Here is a 27,744-nt window from a genome sequence, read left to right as displayed (position 1 = left end):
ACTTTTTTATTCATTAACTTCAATTATTTCTGTTTTGTTGTTTGTTAAACTGAAAGAAAACTTTTTGTACAAGTAAACAAATCAAAATAAACAAATAAATTCCAGACAGTAAGAAAAATAAGAAAGTAAAAAAAATAACTAACAAAATAAAAAAAGTAACAAAATTATCAGATGGTCTGTTTGTATTTGTGTTCTGATGGTAAACAAACTTCCGTGACGTATTTATCAGCCCCCCCCCCACACACACACACACACACACACCCTCCTTGCTCTGTCTGATCACATCTAATAATAATAATAATAATAATAATAATAATGAGGCTCTCATCAATAACTAATATTCTTATTGATAAACTGATCTCCTGTCAGCTGAATCAGAGCTGGACGTGTTTCTACTGAGTTTTACTGTCCTCGTTACAACCTGCAACAGTTCGAAGTCCACTATGTTCACTATGCGAGACACTTGATCCCCACAAACATCCACACAGAGCTGAAGGCGGGAGGAGCACATGGCCGGACGTGTGAGGGAGGTGTGAGGGAGGAGGTGGGGGAAGAGGGAGAGGAGCTATTAAAGGGTGGAGGTGCTGAGGACGGAGGTTTGACCTAGAGTCCGTCTTCTACACCGCCATCAGATCATTCTGCTGCTTCACAGTTTAGTTTCAGAGATTCTGTCTCTTTCAGAACAGGTGTGTCGGTCCAGGTGTGCTCAGGTATCCTCAGGGGTCTTCAGGTGTTCCTCAGGGGTCTTTAGGTGTCCCTCAGGGGTTTTCCAGTCTCCTAAGGTGTCGCTCAGGTGTCCAGGGTGATGCCGTGGCTGCTGTCCTCTCAGCTGGACTGCATGTCTTCGTCTTCGTCTCAGCGGGAGTGTGAGCGGACGGCGTTCTCCCTCTACTGCGCGGTGCGTGAGCGGCTGCCGGTCTGGCTGCTGGAGGACATGCGCACCATGGAAGTCTTCTGCTGGGAGGACGGACACCCGCGCGCCTTCATGCCGTCTGAAGCGCTGCTGTATGCGCTCGTGCACAACCACCAGGACTACGCACGCTACCTGCTCAACAGGTACTCAGTGAGCGCGCTGAAAGCGCCGCGCTGCAGCTTCTGCTGCTGTCGGGGCAGCGGGGCGCCGCACCTCAACCTGGCAGTGCGCTACAACCGCGTATCGATCCTCGGCATGGTGGTGGAGGCTCTGAAGGACTGCGATGCGCAGAGCAAGCCGCTGGAATACCTGGATAGCTGCGGCGGCTGCGCACATGTTGCAGACGCAGGAAAGACTGCGGTGCAGCTGGCGGTGGAGCTGTCGCATTCGGACTGTCTGCTGCTGCTGCTGGTTCAAGGAGCGCGACCCGACGGGCTCGAAGTCGCGCTGCAGAGACTCGTCTCCTGCGACGCGTCGGAGCGACGCCACGCGCAGCGCTGCTTCGACTTCCTGCTGCTCTTCCTGCCCAAACCGCCGCCGTTGCACCACCTGCAGGACGAACCGCAACGCTGGCAAAGCCTGCTGGGAAATGAAGTGTTTAGCTGGCTGTGCGGTCTGGCCCCGCCCCCTCTGTTGCTGCAGGCACTCCGATGTTTGGCCCGATCTGGACCGGATCGGATCAGCACTCTCCCGGACTTCCTGCAACCGCACAGCTGGCAATAATATCTGTAACCATGGAAACAACTCTGTAAAGGACTGCCATGATTGGACAGTTTGCTGAGGATGTAAATAAAATGTAAATAGACTATAAAGAGATCTGATCACTGATCAGTATCAAACTGAAACTTGGCAGGGTTTAGGATCCTGAGGGGACTGACAGGGCAGCTGGTGCTAGAAAACATGTAAGTCTAAGATACAAGTTCGAGAGGAAACAGTTGGATATCAGACAATCAATTTTGTTGATCAGCTGAAGTTTGTCTGTTCTGCAGCCGATAAGGGAACACATGACCTTTAGAGGAACCCTGATACAAAACAGACTGTTGATGCTGAAGTTCCTGCATACGCATTGGTCGGCTGAAAACATGAGTTGGCGTGTTTCTACCTCGGAGTCCTGCTCAGAAAATATTTTATCAACATGCTGTGATGAAATAAAACAGTTATGATAAAATATGATTCAGTTTGTTTTGTTCCTTCCACACATGCAGCTGTGTTTGTAAAGCAGCTGATCTCTTTGTTACTGAGAGACGGTCCAGCAACAGCCCAGTTAAACCAGTCGGATACAAGCTGACACAAACTGGGGTTAAATATGCAGCTGCAGTGTGTTTATATATACTGTACAGTGTACAGAACCAAATAATCATCAGTGCTGATCAATAACCAGATCAATATCCTGATTAATAACCAGATCAATAACCTGAAGCTGCTTTAGTGTTTAAACATGTTTATTAAGTTAATGAATGGAATACAGGAGGTGAGTTGATGACGTCACCACAGAGTCCCACCTACTCAGGTTTCCATGCCAACGCTGCCAGAGATGACTCGGAGACATTCAAAGGATCATTCTGTGTTTTATCATTTTAATCCATTAAGTATAAACCCAGTTTAGACCTCAAACCCGAACCTCACAGCAGGTTTATCAGGGTCCACTACAGTCCATCAGAGCCCATCAGGGTCCACCACAGTCTATCAGGGTTTGTCGAGGTCCATCAGGGTCCACCACAGTCCATCAGAGCCCACCAAATTCCAACAGGGTCCATCAGGGTCCTCCATAGTCCAACAGGGACAATCAGGGTTCACCACAGTCCAACAGGGTCCACCACAGTCCATCAGGGTCCTCCACAGCCCATCAGGGTCTGCCACAGTCTGACAGGTTCCATCAGCGTCCACCACAGTCCATCAGAGCCCATCAGGGTCCACCACAGTCTATCAGGGTTTGTCAAGATCCATCAGGGTCCACCACAGTCCATTAGAGCCCACCAAATTCCAACAGGGTCCATCAGGGTCCTCCACAGTCCGACAGGGTCCACCACAGTCCATCGGGGTCCTCCACAGTCCGACAGGGTCTATCAGGGTCCACCACAGTCCATCGGGGTCCTCCACAGTCCAACAGGGTCTATCAGGGTCCATCAGCTACTAGGTTTAGTTTTAAATCTATTTTAGGGAGATCTTAGTGTTTTCTCATTTCTTCAACCAGCAAACTAAAGTTATTTAAATATTAATATTTACACTTTTTTCGTGAGTCGGACCCAGTAGGCGGGGCTCCTGTCTGTTACCATGGTAACTTAGACACAGACAGGGGGCCTGAGTCAGGGTTGCCCACAGGAGAAAAACCAGCAACACCAACCAGACCAAAGAAATATCAGTCAACTGGTTACTTCAACACATTGTCAGTCTGATGAATCAGTCTGGTCTGGTTCGGTCCAGTTGGGTTCCAGATGATACACGTCCACGCTGGGAACCCAGAAAGTCCAAAGCCTGGTCTTTCAGACTACAATTAATTAAAGTCAATGAAGAAGAAACACTACAGAAGAAACTGGAATGAAAGACTCGTTCAGTTTCAACACTGTGAAATGTCCCTTTAGTATCCCACTTAGCTTAAAGCTAACTCTAAAACACAATCAATAAAATGACAAAAAGAGCCTTATTGATCTGGAGTGTTATTGTTCCTAGAGTCCCTTTAAAGTCCACATAGAGAACCAGCCCAGACCGAACTGAACTGAAAACTTGCCTTTTAGAACTAGTTAGAAGCAGTTAGAGTCAGTCAGGACCAGTATGACCGCACTGAACTAAACTACAAATTCTAAAACCAGTCTGAAATGAACTGGAATAACTATTAAGAGATTAAGAACCCACTTTTAACAAGTCAGACCCAGTGAGAACCAGTAGGAACCGGTACCCAGGAATGGGTTTATTACTGGTTTATAACTGGTTCTGATCCAGTAAAACAACTGTCAGTGAGGGTGTGGTCCCCCTCCCTTTATGGATTAAAGTGCTTCCTGTTACAACAAAAATACAAGTTAACTATATTTCCCAGCAGCCACTTGAGTTCCCTGTACGTTGGCTGTCACCTGCCCACTTCGTGTCTGTCAAGCTGTGACATCACAAAGCCCACTTCCTGTCTGCCCGAAAGGAAAGTTCGTAAACAGGTGTTGTAACGTGACATCACAGCGTCCAGCCAGGTGAATCCAGATGAGACCAATCAATACCAAAAATAGATGACAGTGATGTCACAGGTCAGATGAGCTCCCATTCATCGTCAACATCGTCCCCTCCGAGGGCGGGGCCTATGGGAGCAGGTCTACTGGGCGTCTGTGGAAGGAGCTTCGTCAGCCGACGGGACAATCCACCAATTAGAGTCACTGCCCACAACTCGTCTTCTGGAGTAACTGTAAAGAGAGTGAGACGCACCTGAGAAACAGCTGAGACACACCTGAGAAACACCTAGGAAACACCTGAGAAACACCTGTGCTGAATCAATCTAATCTTAAGGTCAGAAGACACCTGGTCTTACCTGTAAACCAGTTGGCGTTTCCAGGGATCTTCTTCCAGTAATCTCCTGCAGGGTTTCGTTCCGAGACGCCGTAACGTCGAGCCAAATCTCCGTTGACACATCGAACCCACACGGTCCGACAGCTGAGGACCAGCTGACTGACAGCCAGACCTGCAGGGACACACATATACACACACCAGTGAAACCAGTCTGTCTGAGGACAGAGCTGAGGACAGACGGGTGGTGACATCGGACAGGCGAGTACCTGGCACCAGCTCCCAGTCCGTCCCAACAGGCATCTCGTCACTGAGTCCGGTCCTCACAAAGACACTTCCTCTGTTGTCCAACGCCCAGAGGAGACGATCGTTAGGACTCGTCTGAATACTGACCAGCTGCACTCCTATTGGCTGCAGACACATGACATTACAGTTACATGGACAGGTAACACACACACAGCGGATTTATGTGGGTCCAGTGTGTTACCTGTGCAGGTGGTTATTTGTGGATCCAGAGTGTGTTACCTGTACAGGTGGTTATTTGTGGATCCAGAGTGCGTTACCTGTGCAGGTGGTTCTATGTGGATCCAGAGTGTGTTACCTGTACAGGTGGTTCTATGTGGATCCAGGCCGGCATCATCATGCTCGGGTTCATCGGCTGCGTTCCGACTCTGAAGTAAACGACTCCTCGACTGTCCACGGCCCAGACGTTTTGACTGCCACAGCTTACACTGACCAGACGAACACTTCCTGTAACACACAGGTGACCTTTTACCTGAACACACCTGAGCAATTAGAGTTAAATATGACAAGGTTTGAGATTTCTGGTGAATGTTTATTTGGTATTTATCTGGTCACATGCAGCACAGTCTGGTACAGGAGGAACACGAGCAGAGTCATGTGATCGGAACAGATTCCAAGTCAGTCTGTTTTAGAGAGACAGCCTAATTTTTCACAGCAGACTGACAAACTGTCCTTCTGACTTCCCAAACTGCAGTTGTTTCAATTATTTTTCTGTTTGTCAACGGCGTCAGAGTCACGTGTCATTTTTATATTGATAATGTGATCAGCACACGTTTTAAAGGTCCAGTTTACATTACTGATTTGTAATGAATTAAAGTTAAACTGACTCGAAGTCAGCTGATGGTTTATCAGAGAGGACGTCTCACTGCTGGACACAAGATCTAAGACTTGTTTTAGACTTGGTTTAGGGCTTATTTTGGACATGATTTAGGACTGATTTTGAACTCTGTTTAGGACTGGTTTCAGACTTGGATTAGGACTGGTTTCAGACTTGGATTAGGACTGGTTTCAGACTTGGATTAGGACTGGTTTCAGACTTGGTTTAGGACTGATTTTGGATTTGGTTTAGGACGGATTTCAGACTTGGATTAAGACTGATTTTGGACTTGGTTTAAGACTGATTTTGGACATGGTTTAGGACTGATTTTGAATTCGGTTTAGGACAGATTTTGGACTAGGTTTAGGACTAATTTTGGACATGGTTTAGGACTGATTTTGGACATGGTTTAGAACTAATTTTGGACATGGTTTAGGACTGATTTTTGACTTGGTTTTAGACTGACTTTGGACATGTTTTAAGACTGACTTTGGACATGATTTCGGACTGATTTTAGACTTAGTTTGGGACTGATTTTAGACTTGGTTTAGGACTGATTTTGGGTCTGAAGATCAGACACACCGGTTGTTGTCAGTTGATGCAGCACTGATTGACTGGACGACTGGGTGTTACTTTCTCAGTCTGTGTCTATAAACACGGTGGAGTTGACGAGCCAGACAGTCATGTGGTCTCTGATAGTGAGAAGGGTAGGGGAACTAAAAACAGACCTGACCTATCAGTCAAGTTACATTATGACGCGCGCGCGCACGCACACACACACACACACACACACACACACTGGCCTCTGAATTACAACCCTGTTACACAATGTCCACCCGTCAGGGTGACAGAAAAACACAGCTGAGTGAGTGTACATGTGTTCCTCTGATCGTGTGACACATTTTGAAACCTTCGATGAGGATGCTTCGACACTGTGAGGATGTTTTGGTCTGCTTTGGTCCAGACTTGGTTTCTAGGTTCAGGTTGGAACCAGTTTTAAGTTTAGAGGACTTTGAAGTGGTTTGTGTCAACGAGGGTCCAATCAAAGTTAGAAAGACACATGTGTGTGTGTGTGCACGTAACATTGTAATTTGACCAGAAATTACCCCCTCCTCCCCCCAACACACACACACACACACACACACACACACACACACACACACACACACACACACACACACACACACACATACGCACAGTTCCACCAATAAGAGAAAACAAATCCGACACTCCCTCTAATATCAAATCACATTAAAGGGCCAATGCACAGTGTTTTCTAAAACAAAAGTCCTCCCAGAGTTCACCTGGAGGATTCAGGTACGTACCGAGCTGGCTGAGGTCCAACAGGGTCCAGTGCAGACCGGAGGGACAGGACGGAGACAGCGTTCGAATGCTGATTCGGCCGTGAGTGTCCAAACCCCACAGAGCGTCCCGGCAAGAGGACAGGTGGGTCAGCTCCACCTGAGATCACAGGTAGAACCCAGCAGGACGTCAGGAGGGCAAACAGGTAGACCATCGGAGTAAATCAGAGGCAGGTGACAGGTGTTTTTACCTCAGGTGGCAGAGGGACGGAGGAAGGGCGGAGCTCTCCATCCTGATCCCAAACACAGAACAAATCCTTCCTGCTCTGAGCCAACCACAGGAATGTACCTGAGACAGGTTACACAGAGAAAGACTGTTGCACAGGTGTGTTTCATATTCAGGTGTGTCATAAAGGTGTTTATTTTATTTAGGTGTGAGCAGGTGTGTTACCTTCTCTGTGAGGCACAGCCGACGACGTGATGAAGGTCCACCTGGTGGTTGAAACCGTTCCTCTCGGGACGACGTTCTGCCAGAAAGTTCCTGAAAAAAACCACAAGAACAAACAGTAACTAAAACTGACCTCATCTACAAATTATATTCTGCTGTTCTACTGGACTCTACTGACCCACGAGGCTGCCCCGGGCCAGGTGCAGCTGGTTCCGTCCCGAGGCCACCCAGACTCCGCTGGCGTTGGCGCTGACCAGGCTCGGCTGGCACTGCGAATACTGCGACAGGAAGGCCACCACCCGCTCCACCGGCGCCCTGGTTACTGTGGCAACACTCTGCGTGGCCTGCAGCAGCGTCTGGAACAGACTGCCCTGATCGAAGACCACGTAGTCCGAGATACTGATCTGAGGGAGAGAAAGCGGCTGCTGAACACATCTGTGAAACACCTGCACGTCTGCCTGCTCACCTGAACATCAACCTTATTCCAACCTGACGACTAAAAGTGAACCTCAAACATAGACGTACTCACGACTACGGTCCAACACACAAAATTGGTCCCGACAGGTGTTCAGACTCTACCTGCCACCAGTGGTCATCATCTCCCTGCGGTTTGGAGGAACAAATGCCCGTTCGAAACCAGAGGCTGCCGCTGGCATCCAGCGCCCAGGCCGTCCCGCCGTCTCCCAGGGCAACACACATCAGCTCCAGACCCTGAGCCTCACTGCAAAACACACACACACACACACACACACACACACACACACACACACACACACACACACACACACACACACACACACACACACACACACACACACACGTGTTACTGCAGGATTACAGTAGTAGGATTACAGTAGTATTACAGCAGGATTACTGCAGGAATACAGTAGTAGGATTACAGTAGTATTACTGCAGGATTACAGTAGTATTTTTGCACAATTACAGTAGTAGAACTGCGGTGGTAGGATTACCTGACAGTGTCGTACTTCCATCCGTCTCCCTCGCTGCAGTAGCTGTTCAGTCCCTCTCGGTAGAATAAGGCCTTGTGTTCACTCAGAGCCCAGACCACACCTGCTCTCACACACACCTGGACGAACATGCAGGGAGAGTCCACCTTCACCGAGCGAGCGCAGGGACGGTCCATGCTGAGACCTGAAAATACATGCAGACGGCAGCGGAAAATGAATCCTTCCTCACCTCCACCTCCATCCTTTGTGACCCAAACACACAAAATATTCATCATGAATCCTGTATCATGTGTTGTTTCATTTTAATGTATCAATATCGTTGTATTATTTGGTGTTTGTCTGATTTCTTGTTGAGACAGAAACATTAACACAAAACATAATGCTGACATCTAAACAGGAGGCACGCAGCAGCACAATGCCCCCTGCTGGTCAGGCAGAGACACTACAGCTACAGGAGAAACATCAGACAGTGTGACAGTGCTTGTATAGATTAATTAAGTGATAATATTTTGTTGAGTTAAAAGTCTAATTAAGCTCTGGCAGTCCCTATTTATACTGTAACCATGGCAACAGGCAACAACCCCTGTACTGCTGTTGATGCACAGGGGAAACTCAAGAGGCAGGATCAATTGTTTCTATGGTTACATAGTGGATTTGTGGGTGTTGACTTGTCAGAGGTAGGTAGTCACCTGTCTGTAAGTACAAATCTCCATTGGTCCTGATGATCCAGGCAGAGTCGTCGCTCAGGGCGACGAAGGCCGTCTGCTCCACAGCTTTATACCAGTGACGTTTTCCTTTCACCGAAACTTTTGCACAAGCAAACGCTGTCATGCTCTTCTGCTCCACCTTCCACAGCAGGTTACCTGTTGGAGTTAGCAACCGTTAGCATCCACCTCATGCTACAGACGAGGAGGAGGAGGTGGAGCAGGAGGAAGGTATAACCTTTCAGCAGCTCACCTGAAGGTGATAATGCCATCTGGTGGACGTTGTCCTCAAAGCGCTGCCAGCTGAGTCCTGTTTCAGGGAGAGCGCTGCAGAACAGTCCTCCTTTAAAATCCAGACACCACACAAACCTGAAACACACACACGTCACCTGTCACACACAACTGACCACACACCTGGCAGACACCTGACCGCACACCTGCTGACCTACCTGTCAGTCACCTGCAGGCTCAGTATCCCACATCCTGGTCCTGAGTATCCCATCCAGCTTTCTGCCAACTGAAAAAAAAAAAGATATATATTAAATACTGCAGACAGGCTCACCTGGTCAGGTTTCATTTCAGTCTCACCTGGTCAGGTTTGTTTAAGTCTCACCTGGTCAGGTTTGTGTCTGTCTCTGTCCTGTGTGTCCTGGTCCGTCTGCTTGTCTGTCGTCTTCTCCGCCTGATTGGAAGTGTGGGTGTCCTCTTTGTTGCCAGCAGGGGTCGGATTGTGACAGTAGATGTCTCCCTCTTCATCACTGGACATACTGGGCCTCCTGCCCAAATTGGACACAGTGGAGTAAAACATCTGGTCTGTCAGACCAGCAGGGGGAGCCAGGTCGTCCTCCTGAAGACACACAGAAGACACATTACATTAAAATACATGGACTTGGGAAATGATTATGTCCAAAACCTGTCTGGAGACAAGCTGCAACACACTTCCTCATCCTCCTCCTCTGGTCCAATCAGAGGGCTCAGAAACTCGTCCTCCTGCTCCTCCATTGGCTGCGGCTCCAGCCTATCATCCTCTTCTGAGTTGTGCATGTAGGAGAAGGTGCACTCCAGCAGCAGATCTACATCTGGGGTCGGGGGCACGACTTCTGCCTCTGGACCAGGACCAGAACCCTTTCCTAGGTTCAGCTGATTCCCCAGGCCCTGGAGGAGCAGGGAGGAAGGAGGGAGGAAGGAGCTGTAGACAAGGGGGAGACAGCTGAGTCAGCAGGAGACAAGGATGAGACATAATGATCATGTCAGTCTACAGGTAATCAGCTACTCACCCAGACTGGTTGGAGGAAGACTCTCCATCCTTCACACTCCCTCCCTCCTGGGAGTCCTGGTCCTGGTTCTGTAGGTTCAGACCGATGAGGGAGGCTCGGTCACTCAGAGGAGTTCCACTTCCTCCGTCACTACAGCTGCCGTCCTGGGCTACAAACATGGAGTCTGAACAGCTGCTCTCGGAGAGACGGTTTCCACTGCTGCTGTCTGAAGACAGATGGAGACACGAGACAGTCAGTAATACCTGTCTGTCTGTCTTTCTGTCTGTCCATTTTTGTCTTTCTCTCTACTTGCCTTGCCGCCTCCTCCTTTTCTTCTTCACTCTAATGGCTTTGACCACCAGCTCCTGCTGCATCTCCTCTTGACCCAGGGGGGCGCTGTAGCGCCTGGAGCTCTGCTCGTTGGACGCGGTAACCGGGACGTTTCCATGGAGACTGTCCCAGGAAGTGACAGAGCTGCTGCGACTGCGAGAGTCGCTGGTGAACAAACCGGACCGCTGGCAGAACTCAATCACCTGGACAGACATGGACAAACAGGGACAGATGGACACCTGCTGTATTAACAACAAGTAAGATTCACTATAGTAAAATAACCAATCTGCAACTCAACCAGGTAACCAGTCTACAGGTCACCCAGGTAACCAGTTTGGTAGAAATATGGGATGTCAGTCACCTCCAGCTGCTCCTCCTGCTCCTCTGCTTCCTCCACCTCCTCCACCTCCTCCACTCCAGCCTCCTCTTCCTGTTCTGGTCCTTCATCACAGAGTCTCACCTCTCCTCCTCCCTCCTCTCTCCCCCCTCCCTCTATAATGATGGCCATGGTTCTGATTGGCTGAGCCGTTTCCACTGATCCGTTTGGTTGGAGGATGGTGGGCGTGGTCAGAGGTGAGGCGAGGCGGACTGAGAGCTCCGACACTGAAGGAGAGAATCGGGCAGGAGGGTTAGCAGTAGCAGTAGTACTGGTATTAGTACTAGTACTAGTATTAGTAGTAGTACTTGTAGTACTCACAGTTGGAGGCCAGTCCCTCGGGACTGTTTGAGAGACGGATGATGTCTCTGTCTCCTTTCAGGACGAAGATCTCGTTGTCACAACACGACACAGATACGATGTCTCCGCTGCTCTCCAAAGTTCCGATCGCTACCTTTAAACAAACACATGTCGCCCCGTTAGTGTGTCGCGTGTTTTAACTCCTAAAGTACAAAGTGGTACTACAAGACCAGACTTTAACATCCGCCAAGTAGCTGCAGTACCTCGTTGAGACAGTCGAGGACATAGAGGCTGTACTCATTCCAGCTCAGGATCCAGCCCTCTCTGAGGAAACAGCTGAGCAAGCCAAGCTGTCGGTCTGCCGGACGGTATGCTCCAATTGGACCGGGACGAGGAAATAACTCAAACTGAGGTATCTGAGTCCGACAGGTGGACGGACAGATAAGACAGATTTTGTAGGTATTAATAGACAGAGAAGAAGTGAATAGTCATGGAAGAACAGAATACAGCTGTCATATCAGTCGTATCAGTAGGGGATGTTCCCAGTGTACCTGTGTGTTGAAGAGTGGTTTGAGCAGCCGGGTGTCCTCCACCTGTCCTCTGACGTCAGACCTCCACAGTCTGAGTCCAGGTCGAGCAGCAAACACCTGAAGATCACTCTGCTTACAGAGAGCCGGCAGGAAGCAGGCGCCGAACCTGCCGCTGCTGTAGGAACACAGGAGTGCTGTCAGATAGTATCATTACTTAGGAGTACTGTCAGATAGTATCATTACTGAGGAGTACTGTCAGATAGTATCAGTACTCAGGAGTACTGTCAGTGAGTATCAGTACTGAGGAGGAGGAGTACTGTCAGAGAGTATGAATACTGAGGAGTACTGCCAGACAGTATCAGCACTCAGGAGTACTGTCAGCGAGCATTAGCACTGAGGAGTACTGTCAGAGGAGTACTGTCAGATAGTATCAGTACTCAGGAGTACTGTCAGCGAGTATCAGTACTGAGGAGTACTGTCAGACAGTATCAGTACTCAGGAGTACTGTCAGCAAGTATCAGTATCAGTACTGAGGAGTACTATCAGCAAGTATCAGTACTCAGGAGTACCATCAGCGAGTATCAGCACTGATGAGTACTGTCAGAGAGTATCAGCACGGATGAGTACTGTCAGATAGTATCAGTACTCAGGAGTACTGTCGATAGTATCAGTACTGAGGAGTACTGTTAGATAGTATCAGTACTGAGAAGTACTGTCAGATAGTATCAGTACTCAGGAGTACTGTCAGATAGTATCAGTACTGAGGAGTACTGTCAGCGAGAATCAGTACTCGGGAGTACTGTCAGCGAGTATCAGTACTCGGGAGCACTATCAGCGAGTATCAGTACTCGGGAGTACTGTCAGCGAGTATCAGTACTCTGAAGTACTGTCAGATAGTATCAGTACTGAGGATTACCGTCAGATAGTATCAGTACTGAGGAGTACTATCAACAAGTACAGAACTACTGTCAACAAGCACAGAAATACTGTCAGCAAGTATCAGTACTGATAAATACTGTGAACCAGTAACTGTACTCACTACTGTCAGCGAGAAGAGAAATACCATCAACAAGTACTGAAATACTGTCAACGAGTATCAGTACTAACAACTGTCAAGTGCTGTCTGCCAACTACTCGAACATGTACTGTGGATTGTATGTTGTATTGCACACGTTTGGGGTGTGTTGATTGTTACTATACCTGTGTGCTGCGTGTTACCTGTGTGTTACCTGGGTGCTGTATGATACATGTTATATAGCACACCTCTTGCGGGGCTTGGAGCCTAACTGCAGGACTTCCTGTCTCTGTGTGCAGAACAGCAGAGATCTCTGCTGCGTTGAGACCAGCAGCACCTGGTGACTGTACTCCATCTGGACCACACCTGAGAACTCCTCCAGCAGCAACACAGGTTTACACACCCCCTGGACCACACACACACACACACACACACACACACACACACACACACACACACACACACACACACACACACACACACACACACACACACACAGTCAGCTGCCGTGTCTTATCACCGTAGGAACCGTGCTGTATTGTTGGTATGCTCACCTGGTCCAGGTCCAGAGCAGAGAACACCACTCGTCCCTTATCGTCTCCAGAGAAGAGCTTCATCCCGTTGGCGCTCCAGGCCAGAGACGTGACGGAGCCTTTGTGGAGGCCAACCACATCGAAACGCCTCAGCTGCAGAGAGACAGCCAGGTGAGTTAGAGAGAGACAGACAGGTGAATTCCTGCAGTGACACCTGTTGACCTTCTTACCTGCTTGTTGCGACCAGGAAGTGGAGACACCAGCTGGAAAACTGACACCCGACCTGAAGCTGTTCCCGCGGCAACCAGGTCATCAAAACAGCTGAGCAGCTTCACAGCTGTGATGGCGTCAGACTTTCCCTGTTACACACAAACAAAAAGAACCTCAACACACCACTGCAGCACAATGCATTCTGGGATACTGAGAACTGGGGGCTGTCACTGATGAGCACCACAGAAGAAGAGCTCTGACCTCCAGGCTGTACTTGTTCATGTGTGCGAGGCGACGACAGTACAGGTAGAGCATGCCGATGCTGCTGCCCACCGCCAGGAAGTCGTTGCTGCTGTCCAGAGCCGTCAGGTAGACCAGGACGGACCTGAACCCCCGCTGGACCTGCAGGGACACACACAGTCTTCATCTTCATCTTCTATACTTAAAACGAGAATATCATCACCTCGGCAACGCCTGGAAGCCTGGCTTGGTTTAGAATGGGTCAGTGCGTTGACGTGTGTTTTGGTCCGATTGGGAAGGGGTCACTACCCCGGTTTGTGCTTTGACCTGCTTTTGAACAGGTCAGTACCTCTGCCTGGGTTTTGGCCTGGTTTGGGAGGGGTCAGTACTTTAACCTGGGTTTTGGCCTGGTTTGGGGCGGGTCAGTACCTTGGTTTGAGTTTTGGCCAGGTTTGGAACGGGTCAGTACCTTGGCAGGAATGGCATTCAGCAGGTAGTAGAGCGGACAGAACTCCCTCAGGACCGACTGCGGGCTCGGTTGTGTTGCCATGGTGCTCCTTAAGTGGACTCAGCTCAACCTACAAGCCAGTTCAGATCTCCAATCAAAAACACTTCAAAAGAAGGGCGACACCGAACAACATGAACCAACGTAAACAGCTGAGATTTTTTATAAAATTTAAAAGCACTTTGGTGGACCAAATATGAACCGAATTAAATAGACATTCTCCAAACTCTAACACATATCATGTTCTGTATTGCAATGAACGTATTTTAGCTTCAATGAAGAGAGAAACTAAACTGACAGTTTGTTTAATGAAGTTTGGTGTGGCGAACGCCATGAGCGTTTTGCTTCCTGATCAGGTGTATGCTCCTTTGCGCCAAACTCGCTTAGAAATAGCAACTGTTTACGAATCCTTTGGTAATTATCTGACAATATACAACACTGTAAGGACAATAATTTGAGAGTCATTGGGATTCACTTGAAATAACATGACTCGGCATTACGACTATATAAATTCATGTTTTAGGATTCATCTGCGGCGTGTCCACTATTATCCCCTTACCAGAGACACGGAGGGCGGTAACGAACAGCCAGATAAAAACGTAACATAATTATTTAGATTAACCGATGTAACATGATTCAAACGCTGTCTGGTGACATAACCCGAATGAAGCAAAATAGTGTACTGACGTATTAGGAATTCATCATTATGGCTGGCGGTAAATGTAGAGCTGACAAAACTGAGAGAAATATTAAATTGAGCATTCGTTTAACGGAGTTTGGTGTGACGCCGTCTGACAACACGGCTAACGTTAGCTCGACAGCGTGTTTTAGAAGATGACAGCTGACAGTAAACATCCCCCAAAACAACAGCCTGTCAACAATAGCAAACACACACCGCGTTGTTTGTGAATAGGCTTTTCAAAGACAGAGTCCGGGCTGGCTAGCATCAGTTAGCAGCGGGCTAACGTTAGCAACGGGAAGAAGACCGTGAGGCACTTACTGAGAGCTGACAGCAAAGGGTCGGTCAGACGGTTGTCCAGATGTTTTTGTTGTAGCAGGATGTTAAAGAGCGGACAGGTGACATCGCCCTCTGTCTTGACAGCTTACACACTGAGGCTGTCCTCAAACTGCGCCACCTGCTGGCGTCACAGTGCTGTACCCCGAGACTCTGCTTTGTTTTGTGTTATTTTGTACTCCTCCAGCCTCCAACCGCTAAAAACAGACTGCGCTGTCTCACTTGCGAGTTTGAACTCCATCTGCATCCACAGGAATTAATTCATACAAACATAAAAAAAATGAATGACAGGAAGTGGAACCTCAGTGACTGCTGCCAAGAAAACCCGGAAACTGGATCCCACCTTCAAAATCATTTAAAAACAGCTGAGTTAATATGAGTATGTGGAATACTTCCTCTACAAATTCGACTTATTGTAAGGATTTCTGCGTAAATGTGACAATTATTAGCCTAGTATTGATTATTAAATAAATATCTGCAGATAGCTTAAATTTTATACAAACACAGAAAAGTAAAGTAAAAAAATAAATAAATATAACCGACAAAAAAACAACAACACTCCAGTTGTTTAACCACCTGAAATTTTGATGTTTTACCGCTAATTAAAAAAATCCATATTAGATTATTTTAATCTACATTTATGGACAGGCTTTTCAGGTTGCTGTAATTAAACCTTTACTCAAACCTTTACTCTGCATAAACTTGCAGTGTTATGCAGATGAAACCCAGTTATATCTTCCTATGAAACCAGAGGAGACAAAATTAGTGAAACTGGAAGAATGTCTAAAAGACATAAAGGCCTGGATGACCTGTCATTTTCAACGTTAAAATTTATATGACATTGTTGCATCACATTAATGACTGGCTTCTCTCTCCTGTTGTTTTGTTTATGCTGTTCTTTTCTCTCTGCTCTCCCCTCACTCCCACCTCTCCATGCAGATGCTCTCCACCTCTGAGTCTGGTTATCTCGGAGGTTTCTTCCTGTTAAAGAGAGTTCTTCCGTCAAGCCATGGCTCATGTTAAACTGTTGAATTTTTGGGCTACTCTCTGTGAATTGAAAAAAAAAACCTGAATATATTGTTCATAATATATGAACGATATGAATATATTGTTCATAATATTTATATAGTACATTTTATTTTGAAAAGCTTTGAAGAAATGTTTTTTATTTAAATGTGAATTTTATTTTATAGAAAATTTCAGCACAAATATTTTCTTTGTATTATCTAAATAGTTCCAATATGAAATACATTTTAATAAAATAATTTAACGTTAAATGTTAAAATGAAAATAGTGAATCCGGTCCGGTGGAAGATCCGGTCCAGGAAGTGCCTGCTCCCGCTCCCGCTGAGGGCTAAGCAAGGCTAGTTTAAAATTCCCCCCCGCTAACCGTTACCTGCTCCCGTTATACCCGCTCCCGTTAATGTTGTCCGTCATCCCCGCGGAGCGTTTTGTTCTCCTGCACACACAGGTATTAAAAATAAGTGTTTATTCGGTGAAATCGATCGACGATTCGGTGGATTTGATCTATCGACCGGCCCCCAGTCGGAGCTAACTGCTAACCTCACAGCCAAAATGGCGGACAGCGAGGATGACAGCAGTGCAACCAGAACAATAACAGCCACGGAACCGCCGGGGGCCGCGGCTGAGCCCCCCGCCGACCTGTGCGCCCAACCCTTGGACAGTTTACCGTCACCGCCCCCCGCCCAGATCACCAAGCCCGAGGAGAAGGTATTGACAGCCGCTGGCGAACAGAGCGGTCAGACTGGAGAGAATTCACCTCCCGTGTCCGGTGCTGAGGGCTGTCAGCCCGGGGAGAGCGTATCGGCCACGTCTGGAGCTCAGCTGGCGGACTTATTACAGACCTGCTCGGAGGAACAGAGCAACCTGCTGGATACAGAGTTCACAGACCTGAGCAACACTACCATCATCTACGTTCAGCCAGACGGCAGCCTAGTGGAGGGCTCCGGACTGACGGCCGAGGAGCAGCAGGCTCTGCTGGACCAGCTCAGCAAGCAGCAGATCGTCCAGGTCTCCGACACCGAGGCCGTCCAGCTACTGCAGCAGAGCCAGCTGCTCAAAACCGTGCCGGTCCACAACACGGCTCTGGACCCGAGCCAGCTGCAGCAGGTCATCAACCAGGTCACCAAGTCCCAGCAGCAGGTTCACGTCCCCCAGCAGATCCAGAAGCAGCAGGTCCAGCTCCAGGTCCAGCAGGTCCAGGTCGCCCAGCAGGCCGTAAAGACCACCACCCCAAACAACGCCTCCCAGCAGCTGAAGAGCGTCGCTCAACAGGTCGCCCTGCAGACGGGCAGCTCGGTCCAGGTGGTCCAGAAGAAGGTGGGTCAAACACAGAGGGGTTCCAGGTCTGTCCGGTTTAGCCTGGACTGAAACGGCATCACCTGGTCCAGGTGGTCCAGACAGACCCTCCTCTCTGCTGCTGTTTGTTTTTCTGCTCCAGCATCACCACAACAACCTGATAGTGGGTCTCAAACTGAGGCATCGCAGGCAGATTTGGGAAGGTTGAAATGTAATAGGTTAAGGACTACTAGTTCAAAAGTAATAACTGATGTTACTATTTTCTGTAACTTAATACTTTTGATTTCCTGTTTCAGAATTACATTTTTGAGCTTTCATCATTATCATGAAGTCATCATAATGACAAGGACAATGTTTCATGTTTCTGTCCCTGCAGTCGGAGCCTGTCAGGATCCAGATCCAGGTGCCTCCCAAACAGGAAGTGAAGTCTGGCGCCGCCCCCCAACAGAAAACTGTAGCTGTCACTCAACCGCAGGTGAAGCTGTCAGCCAATGGCAGCACTCAGATCATCCACATCCAGCCTGTGGTTGGTCAGCAGGGTCAGCAGTTCTTCCTGCAGCAGAATCCAGGGGACCCGCCCATCCAGTTGCTGCTGCAGAGCCCCGCCCCCGTCGTCGGATCTCTGCTACCATTGGTCCACAAACTGACGGGCCAGACAACATCAGCAGGAGCTACTTCCTGTCTGGGACAGAAACCTGCAACGCCCTCTATCAGAGCCCAGATGACCTCCACTGTTAAGACACTGCCCCCTACATTCATTAAGGCCCCGCCACCTGCAATGATTAAGACCCCGCCTACCACCGCAACTAAAACCATCTGCATTCCGCGAATTAAAAGTCCCGCTAACTGCCTGACCACTGCCGCCTCTAAAAGTCCCGTCATACCACCTGCAGCGGCCCCGGCAAAGACCGCCACACTTGCTGCTGCCCGCCCCGTCACAATGGCCGCGCCCCCTGCAGTAAAGGAGAAGAAGGTGAAGAAGAGGGACAAGAAGGTGGTGAAGGTCCAAACCAGATCCGGCCGGGTCTCCCGACCCCCCAAGTACAAAGCCAAAGACTACAAATTCATAAAGACTGAGGACCTGGCCGACAGCCACCAGTCCGACTCTGACGACTACTCCGACATGAGCGAGGAGGAGGATGGTGGGAGGAAGGACGGTCCCACCCCCGGCAGCTCCACGTCCCTCACCTACAGCCACAAGTCCCGGTCCCACCGCTGCCAGACCTGCGATAAGGCCTACATCGGTCCCGGAGGCCTGAATCGACACTATAAACTGAACCCGACCCACGGAGAGCCCGACCTGTCCATCGACACGCCCAGCAGCATGCCACGCCCCCTCAGAGATGACAGCCAATCAGAAGAGACAAACACAGGAGCTGTCAGAAAGGAGGAGGAGGAAAAGAGCAAGGAGGACAAACCTGCTGCCATGGCAACAAACCGAGTGAGACACAAATTTCATTAGTTATTTACTGTGCTGTTAACTGACTGGTGGTAATCGGTTAATTATCAGTTACTAGTTATTGGTTATTTAATATTTAAAGAGTTAATGTCTCATTTGGCTTGCTATTTATTAATTAATTAGTTAGTAGGTAGTTGGTTACTGCTGATTGGTTAATCTGAGTTACTAGTTGATTTAACTAGTTACATTTCTGTCTGTCTGCAGGTAGAGGGGGGTCCAGCAGCATCTGTCGGACTCAGGGGCCTCCATCACCGCGGCCCCGGCCGGCCTCGGGGACGAGGGAGAGGAAGGGGGCGGGGCCGGGGGCGGGGCCGACCACTGGGACCGCCTCCTAAGGTGAGATGACACAGAAAACATCCACTGGTGACCAGCATTTAGGTATCTGACCGGTGAATCTGACTGGCTGACTCTCTTAGGTGGCAGTGGGCCTCGTGAGCAGACGAGGTCGTCGTGGTCGACCTCCGAAGCTTGGCGTCGCCACAGTAACCGCAGAGCAGCAGGCAGAGAGGAGGCGAGACCGGCTGCAGGAGGTAAGAAAAAGGAAGCCATCAAATGGATTTTCAAAGTAAAGGTCTTCTTTAAAGATGTGATGTAATGACCTGATTTCCAAATGCGTGTTTGGTGTTTCCATGACGACCGTGCATCGTTCACAGCTGGTGGGGCAATGCGAGGATGAGGAGCTGATGGACATTGTTCTTCCTCGTTTGACCAAAGTGTTGAGTCTGTGGGAGCTGCTCCTGGCGAAGGTACGCATCGATCAATCAGTAAATCACGAACACATGTTTAATCACAGAACAGCTGAGGTTCAGATCCGGCTGTTCCACCAATCACCTCCCTCCAGGTTCCAGTGGACATGTTCTCGTCTCAGTTGTTTCAGAGAAACTGTCTTGTGTCCTCCGGCCTGTTTCAGGTGGAGCGCGGTGGTCTGGCTCGGACCCGCTTCCCTGACATCTACCGTGAGTTTGAGTCCCTGCAGGCTCAAGTGAGACAGGCAGCCCAGGAGTATATCAGCAGCCCGCAGGGCGGAGCCTCGCCGCTGGAGGTCAGGAACATCGAGGTGAGAGAGTCCGCCATGTGTCTTCACAAACCTCCTACTGCAGGTCGTACGCAGCGGGGGTCAAGTGACCAGGTCTTTGTTTGGTCCTGGACTGTTTCAGGTTGCCAGATCTCTGGGGATCCTGGACGAAGTGAACCGGATGAAGGTGGTTCCTGGAGCGTCTCCCAGCTCCAGTCTGACCCACAAGAACGTCCGGTACATGGAGGTAAAGCCACAGTTAGAGAGCAGAGTCCTGGTTCCACGTTGATCCTTTTTTTATTTGGATCTGGTTCCATTACAACTACCCGCACACCAGAACCCGGATCTGTTGTAGTCTGATAAAAACCCGGCTCAGTCTGATTCTCTCTTCAGAACTCCAAGATGCTGCCGCCGTCCAAGAGATTCAAGATGGAGAACAGCGTTCCTGTTCCTGTTCACCAGAATGGCATCGAGACGCCCAGAACAGGTACAACTACTACACCTGTACTGTATCTGTACTGCACTGTATCTGTCCTGTACTGCATGTGTACTTCATTACTGCTCCACACTAAACACTTCTTACTGTTGCTGAAGTTCAACATGTTGAATCGAACCTGCTTCACATCCTCACGTCTTTTTTTCCAAGGTGGGACAACAGTGACCCTGGTGACCTCTGTGACCCCGGTGACCTCCTCTCCGAAGTCCTACTCGGTCTCTGTGTCCCCTCTGGGGACTCTAGTTGGATCCAAACCGCTGACCACCTCTGCTGACTCCGCTTCCAGGTGAGCTGATCTCACCCTCTGTCCTCTGAGTGCAGGTGGCTCAGGTGACCCCAGAGGTGTGAAGCTGTTTCCCCAACATTTAGTGTGTTGTGCATCTATCACACCTGGACCAGGTGTAGAGGGCTGATCTGGTCTCCTGAGGTCTGAATGTTTTTCTCACCGTCCCCACAGTTCTTCAGGCTCCACCCCTGCTAAGACCACCTCCACCCAGGCTCCGCCTCCTGCTACGCCCATGGAGGTGACCCCAAGTGAGGACCAGAAGGAGGGGTCTCTGTCATCACAGCCGGACCAGGTCCTGAGCACCGCTGACATCGCAGCTCAGATGACGGAGCTGGAGAAAGCTCTGGGTTCTGGTCCAGACAGAACCACAGACACAAAGACTGAGTCTGGATCTGTCCAGTCGTCTGAGTCTGGATCTGTCCAGTCGTCTGAGTCCACCGACACACCTGGGTCCACCACGTTCCCGTCTCAGCAGACGGACTGCTCCCAGTCTGAATCCGGCACCGCGGACCCATCCGAGTCTAAAGAGCTGCAGGAGGGCCAGGAGATCTACATCCAGACCGAGGGGCTGACGGTCCAGCTGGCAGAGCCTGGCTCGGACGGGATCGTCATCGTCAACGGACCGGACGGAACCACCATGCACATCCAGACCCCAGAGGGGGTCCCCCTGGAGGCGGTCCAGGCCCTGCTGGGCATCGAGGCATCGGATGGAGCTAAAGCTCCTCAATAAACCTTTAATACAACCCAGACAGATCTGGACCACAACAGAGAGAGTTTTAAGGTGGTATTTATAGGACGCTATGAGCGACACTCGAACTTGAAACAACCGGACCCGCAATGATCTTGGAGAGCAGCTGTCAGTCATTAACAACCTGGACATTATAATTGTGGGTACCATGACAACAACAGCCTGCAGGGGGCGCCAGCTGGTGATCCAACTCTGACTTGTTCAAAATGTTTCTGATGAACACCTGACGACCGTCGCCTCGTTGACGTGTCGCCGAGTTCTTTCTCGTTCAGTCTGAAGTTCCCGTTTAAACACGCGTTACAGATCTTCATCACACGTCAGAGCTGCGTTCAGAGACCGGACTTCACATTCTTTCAGACTCCTCATATTCACCGTTTAAAGGCTGTTCCATCAGACTGTTTCCTGTCCATCAGGTGTTGTTTCTCCTTATCAGCAGTAAACCGTCTGGTTCCTATAAATAAGCTGATCGATCAGTATTGATCTCCGGTTAACTCGTTCTGTTCTGCAGACCAGACAATCAGTTTGTGACCAGTGAAGCGCCGTCGTGTTGTGTCGTGTCTCGTCTCGGCTCCTCGACTGATTGGTGCGTTCAGCTCTCACCTGTGATGATGTCATCAGCGGCTCCTGCTGCTGGTTTTTAAGGAATCTGGAGTGGTTGTAAATTTGTAAACTTTTTTTTGTAATTATTATTATTATTATTATTATTATTTTCAGTGTTTCCATATTTGGACTTTGTTCATTTAAAAGTAGAAGCCGATTAGTTGAATGTTTATATGTAGATAAATATGAAAAACAAAGCTTAAAAAAGTTGCACTATTTTATTACTTTTTATAAAACTTCACACTAAACGAATGTTTGGAGAGCCGACGTGAGGACGGACTGAAAACAGTTTGGAGGAGATCAGACTCAATTAATTTGTCATGTGATTGTTCGAGTGCAGAACTCAACAAACATGTTTCATGTTCCTCCAATAAACTCATGTGACAAACTTGGCCTGATGATTACAGCCACTTCCTCTTCTTACGAAGCAGGAAGTCAGTTCACTTTGGTGACATGACGTCATAACGGACCAGAAGGGAAACAACTAAAACGTTTGAGCTCCGACAAACTCTGAAAAACATTGTCAAACATTTATTTCAGGTCAGAAATCAATAAATAAACTTCAGTAAATATTCACAATAAGATTCAGGCTGCAGAAACTTCCTGGTTAGCCTATCTTAGCTCGAACAGCTGCAGCAATAACCCTGATCACATGACTGGATATCAGATGACCTCACAGAGGGCGGTGCCCGGTCTCCAGCAGCAGAGCCTCCAGCATCAGTCTGGTCTGGGAGGGGACAAAGGGCTGGTGGAGCCAGCAGGACAGGTAGACCATGCAGAGGTCAGAGGTCACCGTGTGGGCGATTTCCTGCAGGATGGTCTGCTTCAACCGCAGCTCTTGACTGAAGGCGTCCAACAGGACACGGGATGAGTCCTCTGAGAGAGACAGACAAACAAACAAACATCATACATGGGACAAGTCCTCTGAAACAAACAAACAAACATCAGACACGAGATGAGTCCTCTGAGACAAGACAGATAGGCAAACAAACAAACATCATACATGGGACAAGTCCCCTGAAACAAACAAACAAACATCAGACACGAGACGAGTCCTCTGCAACAGGTGTGTGTGATGACATCACTCAGGTGTGCTGCAAGTGGACCCACCGAACTGTTTGGTGGTCCAGCTGTGAAACAGAGGACATTTTCTTCCGTCAGGTCCGAACTGAAACTCCTCCAGGTCCTGAACGCCTCGCTGTGATGTCATCAGACGCTCCATCTTCGTCACCACGGCGACCTGTAGGGAAGAAGAAGACGACGACAACGTGAAGACGATAAACACCAGGGGCTGAGGGGCTTAGTGTGACAATGACTGTTAAATGAAGGTAAACGATGTTTCACCATTCTGTCGACGATGTTCTGCAGTTTGCCGCATTCCTCTTGCAGTTCTTCAGTGCCGTCCGTCTGCTGCGACGCAGCTGATAGAGCTGATGGAGGTGTTGAATAATCGTCCACCAGTAGCCGGTCGCTCTGAGAACTGAAGAAGAGAGAAGAGCCGGGGGTTCGGTGTCAGAAACAGTGCATCCTGGGACAACTCATAAAAACTCTTCTTTTTCTGTCAATACAGCAGCCCTGACTGACGACATTTACCATCAGCACCGAGCAGACAGCCACACAACAAACAAACAAACCTAAACACATAAATCTAAAAAGGATAGGATGTAAATAACGACACTAAACTCACCGTCTCATGTTGACGATGTTGGACGCTAGGTTAAAACCGTCCTCGCTCAGTTTGTCCCACCTCACCATGAGGTTGTGCCAGTCGGCCGCATTGTCTTTGATCTTTCTGGCACTTCCAGTGACCGCAGAGCACTTCCTGTTTGCTGAGGTCACTGTGATGTCACCTGACTCACCTGAGAACAGAGTTTTTTGTTGGGAGTTATTTATTTGAAAAACAAGAACAAAACATTTCATGCAGAAAAAACAAACAGGGAAAGAATGACAGGTGACCCTCAACCTGCAAGTCAGTTAGGGATGGGTTTTTTCAGTTCGTCACTGTTCGTCAGTGACGTCACGTGGACTATATCTTAATATTTGTAGGTAACTGATATTTTACAGATCAATAAAAGAGTAGATGAAAATATCTGCAAGTTAAAAGCTGATCCGTCTGCAGAACAAATGATTGATAATAATAATTTAAAAAAAGATTCTATTGTAATCTGTTCAATGAGGAATAATTGAGCCAATCAGCGCTCAGATCAATATGTCAGCTGATCAGCGAGTTGGCTCCCATGTGGAGCCTCGTGTAGGTTTCAGATTAATTAAAATGAAATAAATTGAGCAGTTAACCCGTTTCAGTGACGTCCAGCTGTGATGTGGATCAATAATCGATCATCTGATCAGTCTGCAGATGTTCACTCACCTTCCATCTGATCAATAACGACTCAAAGCCCACGCGGCGGGCTAAATTCATGCTTCCATTTCTTCTTCCGCTTCCTGTTCTTCTTCTGTGGTGATTCTCCTCATCGGCGCGGTGGCGCCTCCTGTTGATCAATAACTTCATCAATTGTCTAAATTCTTCCAGTAATTCATCACCTATTTCAGTTATTTTTATTGATCGTTAATTCAATGTCCTGTTGTTATTTTTTAGTTTTTAACGTGTAAATATGTTCTTTTAATTTGAAGGTGAATCTTTATTGACATTCCAATGTAGACAGATTTTTAAATCAAATTTATTTGTTGTTTTTGTAGGAATTAATAATAATAAAACTACTTTTAACACTTAAGATACTGTTATCTTTATTGTCTGACAGGCGGAGCGACTTCACGTAATTTACTGTCAGTGACGTTCAAACACTGAGGAGGTTGTATAGTGAAGAGGTCTCACTCTGTCTGGTGTTGGAGAGCAGAAACAGTTTGATGATACACTCTGACTGTAGTCACACCAGTTTATTAAAAATTTAACATTTTATTATTCAGACCACAAACAAAAAACAGCGAGACCTCCTGTCAAACATGTCAAATCTTTGTCCGATTGAGTTTAATTATAATTACAAAAAAAGATGTCAACATTTTTATGATAATAAAATAAATATAATTCGGATTTTTTTTTACTTATTTTTAAAGTCGAGTTTTTTACAATTGTGTGAAGGTTTGAATTTAAATAAACAAATGTCAAGCAGTAACTGCAGGAGATACTGCAGTTCCTTAAATGGTCCCTTGAGGCTGGCCCAAAAAGCGGGTCAGTTCCCACCCTGAACTTTATATAAAAGTGGACGAAGCCTGCGGATCTGAAAAATGAGGCTGATGCAGAAGTGCCTTAAACTGCAATACCACAGAGTGCCACTAGAGGTCGGCTCCATAGACTCCCATTCAACTCATTAAACACAAAGTCTATAAATTTTTTCCACTCGTTATTTCGGTGTTGTCAGCTAAAGTCACTCCTTCTTATTAGTTTTCTGGTGGTACATCTGAAAATAATCCCATCATTAATTAGAAAATAAGCTTCAGCGTCTGTTTGATTGACAGGCAAAGATAAAAAAAAAAAAAAAACATAGCTGCAGTTACAGCTGATCACAACAGGAGCCGCCAAAGACCAAACAATCTTTTGAGATCGTAACTTTAAATATTCTGTAAGGACGAATACAAGTTTAGAAATTGATCATGATGATAATATAAATTGAAATGTAAATATTAATGAATAAGGTGCCTTTGAGTGGCATCATCTTTAATAAGAAACCTGAGCTGAGCAGAAACAGTTAGAGTGAGACATCTCCTCCTCACACACACTCTCTGCTCCCGGATGCAGGAAGTAGCAGAAGAAGACTCGCAGATACGGAGATTGTCGATCAGACAGAGGGGCTCATCAAAAATCGATTCATTCAGTGGTCAGACGTCATTGATAATCAATAAGTGTGACCTCATTGATGGCGTCAGCGCTGGAGCTTCCTGCCGAACTGTGGCTGCAGGTGTTCAGCTTCCTGTCCTGGAGGGATAAACTGAGTGTCCGCTGCACTTGTTTGTACTTCAAACACCTGCTGGATAAGTCCCGCCCCCTTTGGCTGGGCTTCAGCGTCGTGCTGCGGCACCTCTCGCGCTACAACCGTCCGTTCTGGCGCAGCCTGGCTCAGCGGTACGTGGGCAGCGTATCGGTGCGGTCGGGTAAGCGGAAGGACCTGAAGCAGCTGCTCACCTGGCTTCCGGCTCTCGGTGCGCTGCGATTGGACGACTGGAAAGAGGCGGGAATCGGCGAGCTAAAAGGGTTCCTCCAGCTGCAGCGTCTCTCCATCACTTCCTGCTCCACACCGCTGAAGAGCCTGGACTTCCTGATGCCTTTGAGTCACCAGCTGACGCAGCTCAGCCTGTGCAACGTGCAGCTCATCTGTCCCGCCTCTCACCTGCTGGCTGCGGTCAGTCAGCTGACCCGTCTCACCTCTCTGCTGCTGCATCATGATGGCAGCCTGAGAGTCCCGAAGCTCAGCGGTGTCCTCACTCACCTGACAGAGCTCAGACACCTGTCCTGGACCATGATCACCTACAGAACGCTGTCACATGACTTCTTCAGTCCCACCCACCTCCAAGGTAAACAGAACTGGATGATACAGAGGTAGCATTAGAATTAGAACCAGAACCAGCAGATGGAGTGATCCTGGGTGACAGGTGAGTTCTGACGACAGGTAGAAACACAGGTGTGTTGTGTTTGGCCTCCACTAGGTGGCGCCGCTCTGCAGCTGTCTGACCTGCAGCTGTTGAATTATGACGCCATGGTGACGCAAGAAGTTCTGCAGCCTTTGTCCCGCCTCCGCAACCTGTCAATCTTCCACCTTTACTCCGTACCTGGACCCATCTGTCACCTGCAGACATGGCTGACATCACTGCCACACCTCCGCAGCCTCAGCGTGCACGGTGAGTCTGCTGTGACTCTAGTGTTCCTACCTGTCGGACCTGATACGATGTCATACGACCTCCGTCTCTGACCAATAGGAGGCCATCCTCTGCCGGCGTACGCGGACTTCCTCCCGTCGTCCCTTGTCGACCTGACACTCTGCGTGGACCTGCAGCCTGAAGACCTGCAGGTGGTCTCAGGCAGAGTGCCTCACCTGGAGCACCTGCACCTGGAGCCATGGGGCTCCTCCTCCAAACTGGTCAGACTCCTCCCACAGCTGTTCCCTCACCTCAGGACACTGCGGATCAGGTGAGCCGCTCACACCTGGGCTTCGTTTAAAATCTGGAATTATTTCAATAACTCATTTTAAGATTGAATAGCTGATTTCCATAGTGACCTGCTTTCCGTCACCTCGCGTTACAGACATAACCACGTGTCGGACGAGGACTTCCTGTGTCTGCGGCAGCTGCAGCACCTAGACACCTTGGAGGTTCTGGACTCGTACTACAGACCCGACCCGGCCGACCCCAGCTGGGTCGTCTATGAACCGAGTCCTCGCCTGCTGCAGCTGATCGCCGACCTGCAGAAACTGACCAATCATAGAGTCCGGGTGATCACAGGCACGCATGGAGACCCACTCACCTGTCACTGTGTCTGACCAAAACAACAAATCACATGGTTTTATTAACAGGTCAGCAGGTGGGCAATGATTAAACATAGAAGATATATCATATTTCACA

General features: G+C 48.5%; 5 protein-coding genes across 6 annotated transcripts; 3 read left to right on the top strand and 2 right to left on the bottom strand.

Moving 5' to 3' along the window:
- The first annotated feature begins 583 nt into the window (after positions 1-583).
- Positions 584-2,081, top strand: ankrd9 (ankyrin repeat domain 9). The gene has a single exon (XM_069711755.1). The coding sequence runs from the start codon at positions 806-808 to the stop codon at positions 1,634-1,636; it is 831 nt and encodes a 276-aa protein (XP_069567856.1). The 5' UTR covers positions 584-805; the 3' UTR covers positions 1,637-2,081.
- Positions 2,082-2,844: 763 nt separating this feature from the next.
- Positions 2,845-15,620, bottom strand: tecpr2 (tectonin beta-propeller repeat containing 2). Its single transcript, XM_069711756.1, has 27 exons — positions 15,236-15,620; positions 14,200-14,308; positions 13,752-13,892; positions 13,511-13,639; positions 13,302-13,433; positions 12,996-13,153; positions 11,754-11,907; positions 11,466-11,618; positions 11,224-11,356; positions 10,888-11,129; positions 10,510-10,729; positions 10,218-10,422; positions 9,880-10,129; positions 9,554-9,787; positions 9,390-9,457; positions 9,194-9,309; positions 8,926-9,099; positions 8,240-8,420; positions 7,848-7,989; positions 7,447-7,672; positions 7,272-7,361; positions 7,072-7,169; positions 6,845-6,980; positions 5,001-5,149; positions 4,669-4,810; positions 4,425-4,574; positions 2,845-4,299 (listed from the first exon to the last, which is right to left on the bottom strand). The coding sequence occupies exons 2-27, from the start codon at positions 14,278-14,280 to the stop codon at positions 4,148-4,150; spliced, it is 4,056 nt and encodes a 1,351-aa protein (XP_069567857.1). The 5' UTR covers positions 14,281-14,308; positions 15,236-15,620; the 3' UTR covers positions 2,845-4,147.
- A 962-nt stretch (positions 15,621-16,582) lies between these two features.
- Positions 16,583-21,896, top strand: znf839 (zinc finger protein 839). The gene is made up of 10 exons (XM_069711573.1): positions 16,583-17,590; positions 17,946-19,010; positions 19,233-19,364; positions 19,445-19,558; positions 19,682-19,774; positions 19,939-20,085; positions 20,186-20,290; positions 20,437-20,530; positions 20,690-20,709; positions 21,235-21,896. The coding sequence occupies exons 1-10, from the start codon at positions 16,826-16,828 to the stop codon at positions 21,553-21,555; spliced, it is 2,856 nt and encodes a 951-aa protein (XP_069567674.1). The 5' UTR covers positions 16,583-16,825; the 3' UTR covers positions 21,556-21,896.
- A 481-nt stretch (positions 21,897-22,377) lies between these two features.
- Positions 22,378-24,641, bottom strand: cinp (cyclin dependent kinase 2 interacting protein). 2 transcript variants are annotated; one of them, XM_069711582.1, is made up of 5 exons: positions 24,542-24,641; positions 23,861-24,032; positions 23,518-23,653; positions 23,284-23,413; positions 22,378-23,049 (listed from the first exon to the last, which is right to left on the bottom strand). In XM_069711582.1, exons 1-5 carry the CDS (start codon positions 24,546-24,548, stop codon positions 22,847-22,849), a joined length of 648 nt encoding a protein of 215 aa, XP_069567683.1. In that variant the 5' UTR covers positions 24,549-24,641; the 3' UTR covers positions 22,378-22,846. The 2 variants fall into 2 exon arrangements, with proteins under 2 accessions (XP_069567683.1, XP_069567684.1); XM_069711583.1 differs by having other exon boundaries at positions 24,469-24,548.
- A 1,287-nt stretch (positions 24,642-25,928) lies between these two features.
- Positions 25,929-27,662, top strand: LOC138628546 (uncharacterized). The gene is made up of 4 exons (XM_069711649.1): positions 25,929-26,700; positions 26,833-27,024; positions 27,103-27,313; positions 27,428-27,662. The coding sequence occupies exons 1-4, from the start codon at positions 26,046-26,048 to the stop codon at positions 27,660-27,662; spliced, it is 1,293 nt and encodes a 430-aa protein (XP_069567750.1). The 5' UTR covers positions 25,929-26,045.
- Positions 27,663-27,744: the final 82 nt, after the last annotated feature.

The sequence above is a fragment of the Brachyistius frenatus genome, unplaced genomic scaffold, assembly GCF_029030835.1.
Source record: "Brachyistius frenatus isolate BFR_SWC_R1_liver_20210118 unplaced genomic scaffold, ASM2903083v1 Contig_102, whole genome shotgun sequence".
In the NCBI taxonomy this organism is placed as follows: Eukaryota; Metazoa; Chordata; class Actinopteri; family Embiotocidae; genus Brachyistius; species Brachyistius frenatus.
The sequence above is the reverse complement of the archived record's forward strand: the minus strand, read 5'-3'. Positions and strand labels throughout refer to the sequence as shown.